Source organism: Vitis vinifera, chromosome 15, assembly GCF_030704535.1.
Source record: "Vitis vinifera cultivar Pinot Noir 40024 chromosome 15, ASM3070453v1".
NCBI classification, from domain to species: domain Eukaryota; kingdom Viridiplantae; phylum Streptophyta; class Magnoliopsida; order Vitales; family Vitaceae; genus Vitis; species Vitis vinifera.
This window is the reverse complement of record NC_081819.1, coordinates 16,906,180-16,922,232: the sequence shown is the minus strand read 5'-3', so window position 1 is coordinate 16,922,232 and position 16,053 is coordinate 16,906,180. Positions and strand designations below refer to the sequence as shown.

Sequence of the window (16,053 nt, the reverse complement as noted above, 5' to 3'; positions counted from 1 at the left end):
TTTCTTATCTTGGTGGTGGGAGAGTTGATTTTTTTACCATTGCATCAGCCAAAAGGGATTACGAGCCCTTCAAAAGACAAAATTTAAGAAACATAACTTGTTAAAAGAATTTAGAAATAATTACTATAAAAGTTTAACCCTCCACAATGCCATCATACTCATAATCCTATGGCCCATAAATCATATGTTGTCAAACCCAAGTCTTATATTTGGTTAATAGGATAAAATATGTATATTTCAATATATTATTTTTAATAAAATATTATATTTAATGAACATAATATTCTTTGAAATATGTTGTATTATATTATATAATATATAAAAATATTTTTTATATACTGAATACTATATATAATAATAATATTTTATAATAAATTTTATACAATTTTTTTAATTTTTTAATTTTAAATTTAATTTTTTTAACAGTTTATATAGATATATTAAGGCAAAAAAAAAAAACCTTCAACAAAATTCGAAGGTCTGTGATCCTCTCTACTTATTTTTCTTTAAGTTGGAACACATTGGCAACCGAAACTCAAGTAATTTCAAAACACCCATATCAACACTATGCAACAAAACAAACTTTTGCAACTTCTTAGAAAATTCTTAACATAGCCATAATTTCTTTCTTTGCATGTGTCTTTTGATAGCTAAAAAAGGAGGATAAAAAACTTAGCACTTACCCACATTTTATTATGTAGAATTTTCAAATTCTACAAACTTTGGCATCATCTAATCAAGAAAGCTGAAGAACAAAGAGAAAGGGAATTAATCACCAAAAATAAAAATTTAACTGCAAATCCATGTATCAAAATGCCCTAAACCAAATATCCAAATGCAACCTAAGTTACAGAACAAATCCAAAACGACTTATGAATTATTTGATGATGACAAAAGTTTGCCGTTGGACAAGCAAATGGAAACATATATGAAACTATTATTTTTCTTGAAATACAACTCATGAGAGAGAATTGAACTAAATAACCTTGTAATAAACAATCAAAGCATTGTAGACATGAAAACGTTTTGAATCCAAAAGCATAAATTAAAATAGATCATAACATGTTTTGACATCAAAGATTCTTTTATTTTCTCAACACAAATCACTGATCTAAATTCCATGGCAAATTGAAGAGGAAAAATAATTAAATTCACATATCTTCACAATAAACTATCCTTAAATCATATCATTCCTACCCTATATTTCTGTGTAAAACAGCTCGAAGCCTGCAATCACAATTTGGCGAGACAACGATGATGTCCTTGCAGCAAAAATAGCTCGGTGGAGGAATGCTTATAGTCCACTAGGAGGCCTGAAAGAGACTACTTGGACAGAAAATAGGGCATTACAACCTTTTGAAGAGAGGTCTAACGGTGTTAGAGAAGATTAGTTAGGATCAGTTAAGAATTAGTTTTGGTTTAACCTTGACAGCTCATGCTTAACAGATTGTAACAGATTGTAACAATACTTAAGCTGCAGAAATACAATAGAGAAAACAGAGTGTAGAGCAGAGCTTTTCTGTCAATCTTCCAATAACCTTTTCCACTATCTTCTCTTCAGAATCTTCTTTCTTAAGAATTCTATCATGGTATCAGAGCGGTGAGTCTTCTTCAATGGAGGCCAATATCAGTCCTGCAATAGCAAACCCTAATGCTTTGTCTTCCACTCGTTTTGTTCCAATTAACTTCAATCACTCACTGTCCGTGAAGCTTGATAACAAGAATTTCTTGATCTGGAAACAACAAATCGTCTCTGCGATTCGAGGCTATGGGCTACAGAAATTTGTGTTTAGTGATGATGAAGTACCAGTTCAATTTCTCACCAGAGAAGATGCGAGATCTGGAAAAGCAACTAAGGAATTCCTCGAGTGGGAACAACAGGATCAACTACTGCTCTCTTGGCTTCTCTCATCTGTTTCTGAGTCAATACTTCCTCGATTAGTTGGCTGTGATACATCCTTTCTTCTTTGGGGACGATTAGAGCAATATTTTGCGTCTCAGACTCGAGCCAAGGCGAAACAGTTCAAGACTCAACTTCAGCATACCAAGAAGGGAGGTTCAACAATTGATGAATATCTTGCCAAGATCAAGGTTTGTGTTGATTCACTTGCATCTGTTGGTGTTTCTTTGTCAACCAAAGATCATGTTGAATCAATTCTTGATGGTTTACCCAATGATTATGAGTCTTTCGTTACCTCAGTCATTTTGAGGAATGATGATTTTTCAGTTGAAGAAATTGAAGCTCTCTTGATGGCTCATGAATCCAGAGTTGAGAAGAACAACAGTTCTCTTGACTCCTCTCCTTCTGCTCATGTTGCAAACTCTAACGCTGTAGAAAAAGGGAATCGTTTTAAGCAAGATTATTATGCTGCTAACTCTCAAGGTAATCATTCAGGTTACAATGGTAGTTTTGGACGAGGTGGAGACTTTGGTCGTAGAGGTGGCTTCAATGGTGGTCGTGGATTCAATTGGAATTACAATGGAAGAAGCAATAGAGGTGGTTTTCGTGGTAGAGGAAACAGAGGTAATTTTCAAGCAAGACCTCCTTGGAACTCTGATAATCAGAATGAGAAACCAGCATGCCAACTATGTGGTAAAATAGGTCATGTAGTAGCACAGTGCTATTACAGGTTTGACCATACTTTCCAGGTACCACAGAATCTGTCAGGCAGGAACCCTTCTCCTCGGGCTTATTTCAGCTTTTCACCCCAAATAAATGGTGTTATCCCAACTTCTGAAGCTTTTAGTGATGACAATTGGTATCCGGACTCTGGAGCTTCAAACCATGTGACACCTAATCCTGCAAATCTGATGAAAAGTGCTGAGTTTGCTGGGCAAAATCAGGTTCATGTTGGGAATGGAACAGGTTTGTCCATTAAGCATATTGGTCAATCTGAATTCTTATCTCCTTTTTCATCTAAACCTCTTTTACTTAATCACTTACTTCATGTACCTTCCATTACCAAAAATCTCTTGTCAGTTTCCAAATTTGCAAAGGATAATAAAGTATTTTTTGAATTTCATTCTGATTCCTGTTTTGTCAAGGATCAGGTAACCCAAGCTGTTCTAATGGTTGGGAAGGTTAGAGATGGATTGTATGCTTTTGACTCCTCACATCTTGCTCTCAGACCAACTCAAAGCTTATCGAAGTCTCCTTCTGTTTGTACAGCTTCTTTGTCATCTACCTTTGATTTGTGGCATAAAAGGTTGGGGCATCCTTCGGCTGCAACAATTAAAAATGTTCTGTCCAAATGTAATGTTGCCCATATAAATAAAATGGACTCCAACTTCTGTTCTTCTTGTTGCTTGGGTAAAATACATAGGTTTCCTTTCTCTTTGTCTCATACAACTTATACCAAACCCCTTGAGTTAATTCATTCAGATTTATGGGGTCCAGCCCCGGTATTATCTAATAATGGATATAGGTATTATATTCACTTTGTGGATGCCTTTTCACGATTTTCTTGGATATTTTTACTCAGAAATAAATCTGAAGCTATCAAAACCTTTGTTAACTTCAAAACTCAGGTGGAATTGCAATTTGATTTAAAAATCAAGTCCTTGCAAACTGACTGGGGAGGTGAATTTCGTGCTTTTCAATCTTATCTTGCTGAAAATGGCATTGTACATCGTGTTTCTTGTCCACACACTCAACAACAAAATGGTGTTGCTGAACGGAAGCATAGAACCATAGTTGAACATGGTTTAACTCTTCTCCATACAGCTTCTCTTCCCCTTAAATTTTGGGATGAATCATTTAGGACTGTTGTTTACCTATCAAATAGGCTTCCCACTGCAGTACTTCATCACAAATGTCCCATTGAAGTCTTGTTCAAGTCCATACCTGACTATTCCTTCCTCAAAGTTTTTGGCTGCTCCTGTTTTCCCAACTTACGTCCCTATAACACCCATAAACTTCAATGCAGGAGTGAAGAATGCACTTTTCTTGGCTATAGTCTAAAACACAAGGGTTACAAATGTATGTCTTCTAGTGGTCGAGTCTATATTAGTCGTGATGTCATTTTTAATGAAACCTCCTTCCCTTATTCTAAAACTATTCAAGCTTCATCTTGTTTACCTTCCACTGTTTCCCCTTCTACTTCTCATTTGTCTCCTTCAGCCTCTCCTCCAATATTGTCTCCAACAATGCTGCCAGCTCCTACTTCTCCCATTTCTTCAGCTAGACCAATAAGTGAAATGGATAATATTGTTTCCACTCACCCACATGCACCTAATAGTGCTGATACTACTCTAACACCTGCACAAGTTGTTTCTAATCCAGTTGCTACTCCTGTACAACATGTTATCTCTTCCATTGCAGATGCAAGTGTGACTAGGACAATTGCCAAGGATGCTGATAATACTCATCCAATGATTACTAGAGCAAAGAGTGGAATTGTTAAACCCAAAATTTTTATTGCTGCAGTAAGAGAACCTTCAAGTGTTTCAGCTGCCCTTCAACAAGATGAGTGGAAAAAGGCTATGGTGGCTGAGTATGATGCATTACAAAGAAACAACACCTGGTCACTAGTTCCTTTACCCGCTGGTAGACAAGCTATAGGTTGCAAATGGGTTTACAAAACTAAAGAAAATCCAGATGGCACTGTTCAGAAGTATAAAGCACGATTGGTTGCCAAAGGCTTTCACCAACAAGCTGGCTTTGATTTTACTGAGACCTTTAGTCCAGTCGTTAAGCCTTCTACAATAAGAGTTGTCTTCACCATTGCTCTCTCAAGGAATTGGGCAATCAAGCAACTGGATGTAAATAATGCGTTCCTCAATGGAGATTTGCAAGAAGAGGTGTTCATGCAACAACCACAAGGGTTTATTGATGAGCAAAATCCTAATTTGGTTTGTAGACTTCATAAGGCCTTGTATGGTTTGAAACAAGCCCCACGAGCCTGGTTTGAGAAACTTCATCAAGCATTATTGAGCTTTGGATTTGTATCCGCCAAGTCTGACCAGTCACTATTCTTAAGGTTCACTCCTAGTCATATTACCTATGTCTTGGTTTATGTTGATGACATTTTGGTCACTGGTAGTGACACAGCTGCAATTACTTCCCTCATAGCTCAATTGAACTCAGAATTTTCCTTGAAAGACCTCGGGGAAGTACATTATTTCCTAGGAATACAAGTTTCTCATACCAATAATGGACTACATTTATCCCAGACTAAATACATTCGAGACTTGCTCCAAAAGACAAAAATGGTGCATTGCAAACCTGCCAGAACTCCCCTGCCCACTGGTCTAAAATTGAGAGCTGGAGATGGTGATCCTGTGGAGGATTTACATGGTTATCGGAGTACAGTAGGAGCTCTTCAGTATGTGACCATCACAAGGCCGGAGCTCTCCTTCAGTGTGAACAAAGTATGTCAATTTATGCAGAATCCTACAGAGGAGCATTGGAAGGCTGTGAAACGAATCTTGAGATATTTACAAGGCACTTTGCAGCATGGTTTGCATTTGAAGAAATCATCCAACCTTGATTTAATTGGATTTTGTGATGCTGATTGGGCATCTGATTTGGATGATAGACGCTCAACCTCAGGCCATTGTGTATTTTTGGGACCAAATTTGATATCTTGGCAATCCAAGAAACAACATACTGTTTCAAGGTCTAGCACTGAAGCTGAATATCGAAGTCTTGCAGGTTTGGTAGCTGAAATCACATGGTTAAGGTCATTGTTGAGTGAGTTGCAACTTCCCCTAGCTAAGCCTCCTTTGGTTTGGTGTGATAACCTTAGCACGGTTTTGCTGTCTGCAAATCCTGTTCTTCATGCAAGAACAAAGCACATAGAGCTTGATCTCTATTTTGTTCGTGAAAAAGTCATTCGGAAGGAGGTAGAAGTTCGCCATGTCCCCTCAGCTGATCAACTTGCAGATGTATTGACAAAGACAGTCTCCTCAACTCAATTTATTGAATTCAGACACAAACTCAGGATAGAAAACCTTTCTACCCTAAGTTTGAGGGGGGATGTTAGAGAAGATTAGTTAGGATCAGTTAAGAATTAGTTTTGGTTTAACCTTGATAGCTCATGCTTAACAGATTGTAACAGATTGTAACAATACTTAAGCTGCAGAAATACAATAGAGAAAACAGAGTGTAGAGCAGAGCTTTTCTGTCAATCTTCCAATAACCTTTTCCACTATCTTCTCTTCAGAATCTTCTTTCTTAAGAATTCTATCAAACGGGAACTACACAAACAGAGTAGCATTTTGCTTGCCGACAACCACTCTTCTTTCTCTTGAACAGAAACTATCCCTCTCAAAGATTTAAACTTTATACCAAACAAAATAGAGACAAGACATATTTGCAAATCAACACAAACCCCTGTAAGCTCATAACATTTTATTACAACATGCTCACAACAAAACAACAAATGTGTCTCCAAATTGACAACTAAACTGTAGAAATTTTCGAGCCGTTAAAAAGCACATTTTCGGTCTCAAGACCCCTTAAAAACCATTGTAATATTCGAAAGAAATTTATTTTCTCTTTCTTTCCTATGCTATGAAGATAACCAAACAAAAATCCCCAATTTCTTCACCAAAAAAAAAAACAAAAAAACCCCTCAATTTTAATCTCATATTTCTTTCTAATCATCTAAAAATATTATTATTGATATAAGGATTCTAATTAATGAAGATTTAGTATAAAAGTATAAAAAAAATTAGTTATAAATAAAATTAAGAAAATATTGGAATAAAACATTAAATACAATTTTTTTTATGAAATATATATATATAAGAGAATTAAATTTATTTAATCAAGTAAAGTGCTGGAATCATTACAAGCTAGAACCACATGACAAGAAAAATTAAAAATTAAACTTAGTATAAATATAATATGAGAGTGATATTTTTTATCCATTCACTATATATGAATAAATGAAATAATAAATAAGAGAGGTAATTGTTGTAGCAAATTTTGCCAGGTGGAGCAGCTTTAGGAGGCCGCGTGGTGCCTCTTGACAGGCTGCTGAAGGATCAAGTAGTGGATTTGAGAGGCAAACCAGGTGGTGACACCTGTAAAGTGATTCTTCAGGCAGTTATGAGATATTTTTGAGGACTGCCAGCTGCATGGGGGTGTCGGGGGAGGCTGACAGCTGCAGGAGCTCTCTGAGCAGGCCGTTAGAGATTTTTTTAGGTGAGAGAGCTGAAGGGAGCAGGGGTGAGTAGAGAGAAGGTGAGAAAAACAGAGAGAGGAGGGGGGGTGAGCAGGAGAGATTTTGGCCTGAGGGAAGAGGATAGAGGAAGAGATTAGAGAGTGGAGAAGAGGTGTTGGGAGATCGTTTTACAGAGGTATTTTGGAGTAGTGCTTGAGGATCGTTTGAAGCTAAACAGAACATCGACACTCTCAGGTATGAAAGCAAAAGGTTTATTGTTAGTTTTTGATTCTTATTGCTCCTCCATAGTTGCTGTTGATATTTTGAATGTTGTTTAGTTTGTTGGGATGAAATCTTGCTTTCACGGTTGCCATTGCTGATTTTGGTATACTCTGCTTCTATTATGAATGTGCCTCAATGTTGTATTTAAAATGGATTTTCTCACCTAATCAGAGGGTTCATGGATGATTCATGAAATGAAACCTCTGAGAATCACTTCTACTCATCTTCTTTTATGTTTCATACTCCATCCATTCTCTGCTCTGTTTCTGGGCCTTAATCAATATAAGAGCTGTGAGGAAGTGGATCCAGCTCAAAGGAGGCTCAGTTGGCTCAATGACACCACTTTGGTTTTGTCTTGCATCCTATTTGAGTATAGAAGAGGTGTTCAGCGTGCTTTCTTTATGAATGACCTTATTTTAGAGCATCGGATTTGGGTTATCGGCTTCTTCAAGATTCTAAGTCAGTGTCATGCATCACTACGGGTATTAACGGGTCATGATGTAATTGGAAATTCTATGGAAGTAATCGAGCCTGGCAGAATATTGCTTGTTCCTAACTTATTGATGAAATAGTTCCTGAAGAAATGATGATTCTATGGGTATTATGTGCTGATAGTTTTGGAGCTCTTTATGTTCTGCTTGCTGTTGGTGTTTCTCGCTTGCCCGCGATGCATGCTAATGTCTGGACCATTCCCTCGGTTCCTCTGCTCCAGTCCAAACTTCGAGAAATGAAGCAGGTTCAATAGTCAAGGAAGCTTGCATGATCAGAAGGACTCAAGCACTATGATAAATGCCGCCATGTCCAACGCTTATAGCTGCGCTAACCGTCTAGAGAGTGCACGCGCAGCAACCGCAGAAAACCTTGGTCGCGAGCTTTGTGTAAAAATGTGCACTCCATCCTTGTCCAGCAAAGAGCATTTACTTTCCTCTCCAGAACCGTGGCTGAACAGATTCGCGAATATGATTTTGGTTTTTCATGGCCGGAAACAGCGTCGGAATTAATGGACATCTCATGAACGTTAATGGTTCAGGACGCCTAGGTTACTGCACTGACCTTCGTGGGGCATGCAAATCTCAGACCTAAGTCTCTACATGCCGACACGAGTGAAATCTATAGGGCTATCACTATGAGGAAACGCAAGGAAAGCTCGAAGAAATTGACAGACATGAACCAGAGATGGGGAGTTGGAGATGTTAAACCTAGTGGCTGCCATACCTCATGTCCATCCAACCCGTATACCATGTATCCAACCCACCATTTCTTGCCCATTATTCCCTCACCACTTTTTCTCTCTCTACTCTGCCTTTCATACCCATGTCCCATACTAACCACATGCATGCTTTCCTATTCATTCTATCACCACTTCGTTTGTTCATACCCATCTGACCATACCACTAAAACACCTTCTCTCCATTATCTGCCATACCCACGTCACATATCTCCCCTGCATATACTCATTTGACTACAGCTTCAAAACCTATTTCTCTCTCTAGATTTCCACATTGTTCTCACCACCACATCCATCCTAACTTTCTTTCAACTCAGTTGCCTCGTACCCACTAACCCATTCATACCCATTTCATATGCATGGCCATAACCACCACCTCATTCTCGGCTCAATTCCTTCTCATTCACATGCGATTGAAGACCTACTGTGCGTGGTCTCTCCTTGGTGAAATCTCCCAGGCTCTCCCTACATTTCCCTCAGATTTCGAGAGCAGAACTGAGCTCAACATAGCCACTATCCAGTTCTTAAAGGCGAGGCATATCTCCAACATTCATGGCAATCTAATCGTTGAGGTGGGTTTGACCCTATGTCAAGCAGCAAAGCAAAGCCACCTGGGATTGAGTTGTAGTTATTTTCTGGCAGCTCGAGATCATCTATTCATAGAGGATTTTATCATTCCCAGAGGTTGCATCTGAGCTCAACTGAATTTGGCTATCCGAGAAAGGAACATGAACCGGAGTAGGGCTCGAAGGGCTTGAGGATATAGGGGACGATTCTCGCAGTCTGGGGTCGGAACCTCACTTCATTATGTACCTGTTGGAGTTGGTAGACGTTCAGCTAATGATGCTCTTGAGTGCAAGAGATTAGATACTGATTTGAGGTGGAGGCAGTGGATCATTGAATACGGGCAGGTCCACAAACTAACGGGCGTCATATGGATTAATGAAATTGAAAACGGCTGCGATTTGCAATAAAGCTCTCATTCCTCTCTCTAAAGTGGTGAAGAGAAGAGGTATTGGATGATGAAGCTATGGAAGGCTATCTGGAAGGAGTTGAGTCTGATGAGGAAACTATCAAGAAATTAATCAGGAAGGGAACCATTTCAGCCAGCTTTGTCCCAATTTTGTGTGGCTCAGCGTTTAAAAATAAGAGAGTTCATCCACTACTTGATGCAGTTATAAATTACTTGCCTTCACCATTGAACCTACCGGCAATGAAAAGAACTGACCCTGAGAACCCCGAGGTGACAGTTGAAAGAGCTGCGAGTGATGAAGAACCATTTGCTGGTCAAGCTTTCCAAATTATGAATGACTCCTTTGTGGGGGTCCCTTAATTTTGTAAGAGTTTATGCAAGGAAGCTAGCTGCAGGATCTTACGTACGGGATGCAGACAAAAGAAAGAAAGGAAGAATTGGAAGGCGCTCCTTGAATTTGATGAGGTTATATTTGGTGCTATACCGAAAGCTTGTGTTCCAGCCCAACGTCAGAAGGATGCATGTTGCAATATCTGAACCTTTCAAACAACGTCGGGGCGAAGGTTTAGTGGGTATTATATACAAGTAAGATACGGAGTCAGCCGTGTCACATGCATTCTGCCCTATAATAAACTAGCTGGTATAAAGAGGCACCATTGCAGAGGATGGATCGAACACAAAAAGAAGATTTGATATAAAGATAGCTAGAGCAGTCGCTAGAGAAGCAAATTAATCATCCATTACAGCAGAAGACAATTCCGAAACACCGGCTGCACTTGACACATTTGCTGAAACTGATGGTGGATCACATAGTCATCTCGAGCTGAATATATGCAAGCCTCTGATTGTCAATGGTTTCCTGTGTTCGATCAGATTGTTAGATCATGCATCTGTTTCGCTCGAAAAGAACTGTTGAGAGGAAAATTTCTGAAGTAGTTGAAAAGCTTGTGACTTTGAAACTACAGAAACTGCAAACGAACCTGGATTTAAGTTGTTGAATATCAATGGTAACTTCACATCAGATGAGGGGGGTTGCGAAGTTAACATGAGGGTGCATTCAAGGAAGATGGCAACTGCACCCATCCACCTTATAGGATAGACTCAGGGGTACTTTAGGTTGACAAGCAATCCCAGTTTGCATGGATATCCTTCCCAGGCCCATCCTTGCAGCCCATGCCTTTCAAAATAAAATCCGGTTTCTAAATAACTCAAATCTTCATTCTCCTTTAGTGTTTTAGGTTCTAGAAATCTTTTTTTTAATAAAAATTGGTTGCCACTTTCTTTCTGGCAAGCCATTTTCACACCTCCCCTGTTTTAAAAATGTTTTGAAATAAGCAAAGAATCAAATTTTGTAATTCTGAATAATGGAATTTACGGATTTGGTTCATGCAAAAATAATCGGGCTTTGGTGGGGGCCCCACATCAAATAAATTTTCATCAAAATAAAAGTGAATTTGAAATAATATCATGCATGATATTGGTGCTTCTTTATCTGGTTGGGTGATATGAGTGATATACTTTATGTTCATTACTATGCACTAACCCCATTTTGTGATAGCGCGTTGCCGTTTGCTGATCAGGTATGCATCCACTTCCATTTTGGTTATTCTCTATGCATATTTTGATACTCATATGTGCATGATCAATTCGAGTATTCATTGATTTTCTCATCAATTGTCCCAATTGCTTCATTTTATTAGTAGAGACCCGACTTTAGGGACTTAGAGGGGTGCTACGGTCTTTACCGTACCTTCCCGATAAGTAACCTGACCCCCGAACCCGATCCGGTTTTTCGTAGACCAACCTTTTCCAAAACAAGGAGTCACACTTAGGGTTTTTCTTTCTTATTTTGTTTACCCTTTAAAAAATAAAACAAAAATAAGTGGCGACTCCAAGGCATTTTTGAATCAATAAAATCAATTTTTTTAAAAAATAAAAATCGAGCTCACCATCGAGTGGGAAACGCAATGAGCCGAAATACGAGGTCCACAGGATGTTAATATGGCTTTTATTAGTATGACATGTATTTTTTTTTTTTATTAAATTTTCATTGAAAGAATTTTTATGAATATATTTCTTAAAATATAATATTTTTCAAAAATAATTATAATATAAATTTATAAATTATTCTCTTATTGTGGTTCTACTACTTTAGCATAATAATAATAATAAAAGAATCCGACATTAAAATAAGTTTTTTTTGGCATAACTAATATGTTTTTGTTGTAAAATTAGAGCTATGAACTATTGGGACCTATATTGTTTTTATTGCTAAATTTGAATTTGTTGCTTAAGAAGTTGAGTTTTTGTACCTTCTGCGATTTAAAATCAGAAAGCAGAGACTCGTACCTTTGAGAAATGCTAATCCGTTAAATTTTACTTCTTTTATAGTTTTAAAATCTGATTAATATGCTCCTAGATAGTGCCTGGTTTAATAATGTTTCATCATTTTCCATTTTAAAATTAAATCTAGTAAAAAATCCTATTGGCGTTACATAGAAGTTACTAGGAAGGAAAATATTTAAATAATTGTTTAGGATATAAAATCCCTTGTTTTATTTCAATGATATGAGCATTTTCTTGTCTTAAAATAGTTAAAAAGTCTGGTTTTAAAACCAGGGCACAAGAATAAATTTTTGCCAGAATTTTATGTTACATATTCTTCCTTTACCTTTGATACTCTGTAAAGTGTGATTAAAGGGTCAAAGCTTCACCCTAATTGATATTCATCCAGTAAATATATAGTACATCAAGCAAACCTAATTAAGGGAAAACCGTGAGTTTAGGAAACAATCCTAAACAATAGCAACTACTTTCCTAGAATATATCATAATATCTACTTTCCTAGAATATATCATAATATCTCAACATATATCATAATATCTACTTTCCTATAATATATCATAATATCTCAACACCCTCCCTCAAGTTGGAGCATGAGGTTCAAAAATGCCCAACTTGGCAAAAAGATAATCAAATTGTTTCTTTCCAAGAGCCTTTGTAAAAATATCCGCCAATTGTGTAATAGTAGGAACATATGACGGAGCAATCAAACCATCTGTTATCGCATCCCGAACAAAGTGACAATCAACCTCAATGTGTTTGGTGCGTTCATGAAATACTGGATTTTTGGCCATATGAAGGGCTGACTGACTATCACAAAAGAGCTTGATTGCCTTTGGGTGGTGCACACCCAAGCTCAGAAGCAACCCCTTCAACCATTTGAGCTCACAAGTAACTGCTGCCATAGCTCGGTATTCCGCTTCTGCAGACGAGCGGGAAACTGTGTGTTGCTTCTTTGTCTTCCAAGAAATAGGAGATTGTCCAAGAAACACAAGCCATCCAGACAAAGAGCGTCTAGTGACTGGACAACCTGCCCAATCAGAATCACACCAACCCTGCAGGGACAGATCACTATCTGCACGTAACAAGATACCCTAACCCGGAGTACCTTTCAAATAACGAACGACTCTCAAAGCCGCCTCCCAATGCTCAATTCTAGGCTCCTACATAACTTGAGATAATATATGAACCGAGTAGGCCAAATCTGGACGGGTCACTGCCAGATAAATGAGTCGACCTACTAATCTGCGATAGGACTCAGGGTTCGACAACAGCTTCCCATTTGCGAGTCCTAATCTGTGATTGTGCTCGATTGGGAAGCCACACGGCTTGGCTCCCAGTAATCCGGCCTCCGATACAATGTCAAGTGTGTACTTGCGTTGACACAAGAACAAACCAGCCGAACTCCTGGCCACCTCGATTCCAAGGAAATACTTCAAAACACCAAGATCTTTCATCTTAAAACAATCACTGAGATAGGCTTTAAAGGTCTTAAGTGCAGCGGAATCATTCCCAGAGATAATAAGATCGTCGACATACACTAGCACATTTATTTGAACATTGCCCTTAGTGTAAGTAAAAAGAGAATAATCAGAGTAGGATTGTAAGAAACCATATCCTTTAAGAGCCGTGACCAACTTGGCAAACCAACATCTCGGAGCCTGTTTCAACCCATAAAGTGATTTCCGTAACCTGCAAACCAAGTTCGGATCGGAACGCTCAAATCCTGGGGGTAGCTTCATATACACTTCCTCCTCAAGATCTCCATGCAAAAAGGCATTGTGAACATCCATCTGATGAAGTTCCCAATTTTTCGAAGTCGCAATAGCCAAGAAAGCACGCACCGTAGTCATTTTGGCAACTGGAGAAAATGTCTCATGATAATCAATACCGGCTTCTTGATGATTCCCCAAAACTACTAATCTAGATTTGAGCCTTTCAATATCATCGTTTGAGAAGTACTTGGTTCTGTAAACCCACTGACTTCCCAAAGCACGCTTACCCTTTGGAAGAGGTTCAAGAGTCCACGTACCATTTTCCTCCAAAGCCCGAATCTCCTCATGCATTGACTTTTGCCAACCGACATCTTTCATAACCTCTTTAAATGACTTAGGATCATTGCTCGAAATAATAGCTGCAAGAAACTTTCGATAATGTACAGAAAAATTGTCACAATTTATATAATGTGCTATGGGATAAGGAGTACCTGAGGGATGCTGTGGAGACGGAGTGGCGGGAGATGGACTTTCAGCAACCACCGTATGAGTAACAAAATCTCGTAATAGAACCGAAGGAAATTTATCTCTCATTCCCTTTCCCATAGGAGCAGACTGCCCATTGCTTGTATTGTCAAGCCCAAGTGAATCAAGCCCAACAGTGGGAACAACTTCCGGCCCAGGTGAAAGAGTAGATGAAGAAGCCTCGGTGTGGGCCGACCCACCCTCCCTCAAGCCCAGATCTAGATCGGCATCAAAATGGGGCACCTGATATTGGTGGGCTTGGGGTTCAGGTTGGATGAGGTTGGGATTTTGTGTTTGGGCTTGTGGGTTAGGCAAATCAGCATCATCATCGACAAAATCAGCAAAATCACTATCAATTTCAACATTTACCGTAGGCACAATGTTTTCCGGAATAATATTCACAGCACCCGAGTTACCAAATGGAAAAACATCCTCAATAAACTTGACATCACGAGAAACAAATAATTCCTTGGTGTCCAAATCAAACAACTTCCACCCCTTCTTTCCAAACGAGTAACCCAAAAACACACATTTTCTACTTCTACTTGCAAATTTGTCACCTTTGGATTTTTTATCATGAGCAAAACTAAGACAACCAAAGGTGTGAATTGCCGCATATGAAGGAGGGGTGCCAAATAGGATTTCAAAAGGTGTTTTATTGTGTAACAAAGGAGAGGGAGTGCAGTTTATTAAATGAGCAGCGGCAAGAACACTTTCGCCCCAAAAATAAATAGGCAAATTTGCTTGAAAGCGTAATACCCGCCCCACATTTAAAATATGCTTGTGTTTTCTCTCAACCCTCCCATTTTGTTGCGGAGTTCCCACACAAGAAGTTTGGAATAAAATGCCAGTTGCAGAAAAATAGTCAAGTAGGCACTTAAATTCCGTACCATTATCACTTTGAACAACTTTCACTGTTTGAGAAAATTGTCGATCTACCATTGCAATAAAAGACATAAACATCCGAAAAACTTCTGTTTTATCGACCAACAAATAAATCCACAGCTCTTGAGAAATCATCAACAATAGTTAAAAAATAACAAGCTCCACAAGAAGAGACATGTTTATAAGAGCCCCACAAATCACAATGTATTTTCTCAAAAATTCTAGTTGCCTTATTGTCACTTAAAAGAAATTTGTCTCTAGAATGCTTAGCACGAAAACATATTTCACAAGCTTTGTTTAAACTACCCTTAAGATTGCTAACTGGAGGAAGTAACTTCACTACTTTCTCTGAAGGATGTCCCATCCTTTTGTGCCACAACTCCAAAGTGGATGCTGCGTTGTGGACAGAAAGATGTTGTACCGAATCACCTTCAGCTCCACCGAAGTAGTAAAGTCCATCTCGCCTAACTCCCGTTCCAATCAGCTCCTTGGTGTGGTCCTGTATAGCACACATATAAGAGTTAAATTGGACAATACAATGTAAGTCATCAGTCAATTGTGAAACCGAAAGTAAATTGCAATTGAGTTTCGGCACATAAAGAACGTTTTGAAGAGTGATGTTATTTGACAAACGAACGGAACCGGATTGGGTCGCCACAACAGATTCATCATTAGGAAGGCCAACCGGACACTCAAACAACGCTATAGTATCAAATAACCAAGATAAATCACCGGTCACGTGATGAGTTGCCCCGGTGTCAATGATCCATGACTTCGTGTCAAACTTACCATTCAACCTGTCATCCGGAACTTGAGCATTACCAATTAAGCCCGCAAGAGCTTTCCATTGTTCGGGCAAAAAAGGTGAATTCATCTCCCTTTTAGGTGGCGGCAATGGTGGTTGTTCATCGTCGCCGGCCATTGTTTTATTGTGTGTGCATGTCAGCGCTCTGATACCATGTAAAGTGTGATTAAAGGGTCAAAGCTTCACCC

General features: G+C 38.6%; 2 protein-coding genes across 3 annotated transcripts in view; one reads left to right on the top strand and one right to left on the bottom strand.

The window, feature by feature from the left end:
- Nucleotides 1-1,024: 1,024 nt before the first annotated feature.
- LOC100259843 (protein ELC) overlaps nt 1,025-16,053 on the bottom strand; it is a 63,468-nt gene continuing 48,439 nt past the window's right edge. For both annotated transcript variants that reach the window (XM_059743241.1, XM_059743242.1), the window contains one exon: nt 1,025-1,106. The gene's annotated coding sequence lies outside the window, so the exon portion shown is untranslated. The remainder of the gene's footprint in view (nt 1,107-16,053) is intronic.
- Nucleotides 1,615-6,001, top strand: LOC109123862 (retrovirus-related Pol polyprotein from transposon RE1). Its single transcript, XM_059743041.1, has 3 exons — nt 1,615-2,866; nt 2,981-3,081; nt 3,529-6,001. The coding sequence occupies exons 1-3, from the start codon at nt 1,615-1,617 to the stop codon at nt 5,992-5,994; spliced, it is 3,819 nt and encodes a 1,272-aa protein (XP_059599024.1). The 3' UTR covers nt 5,995-6,001.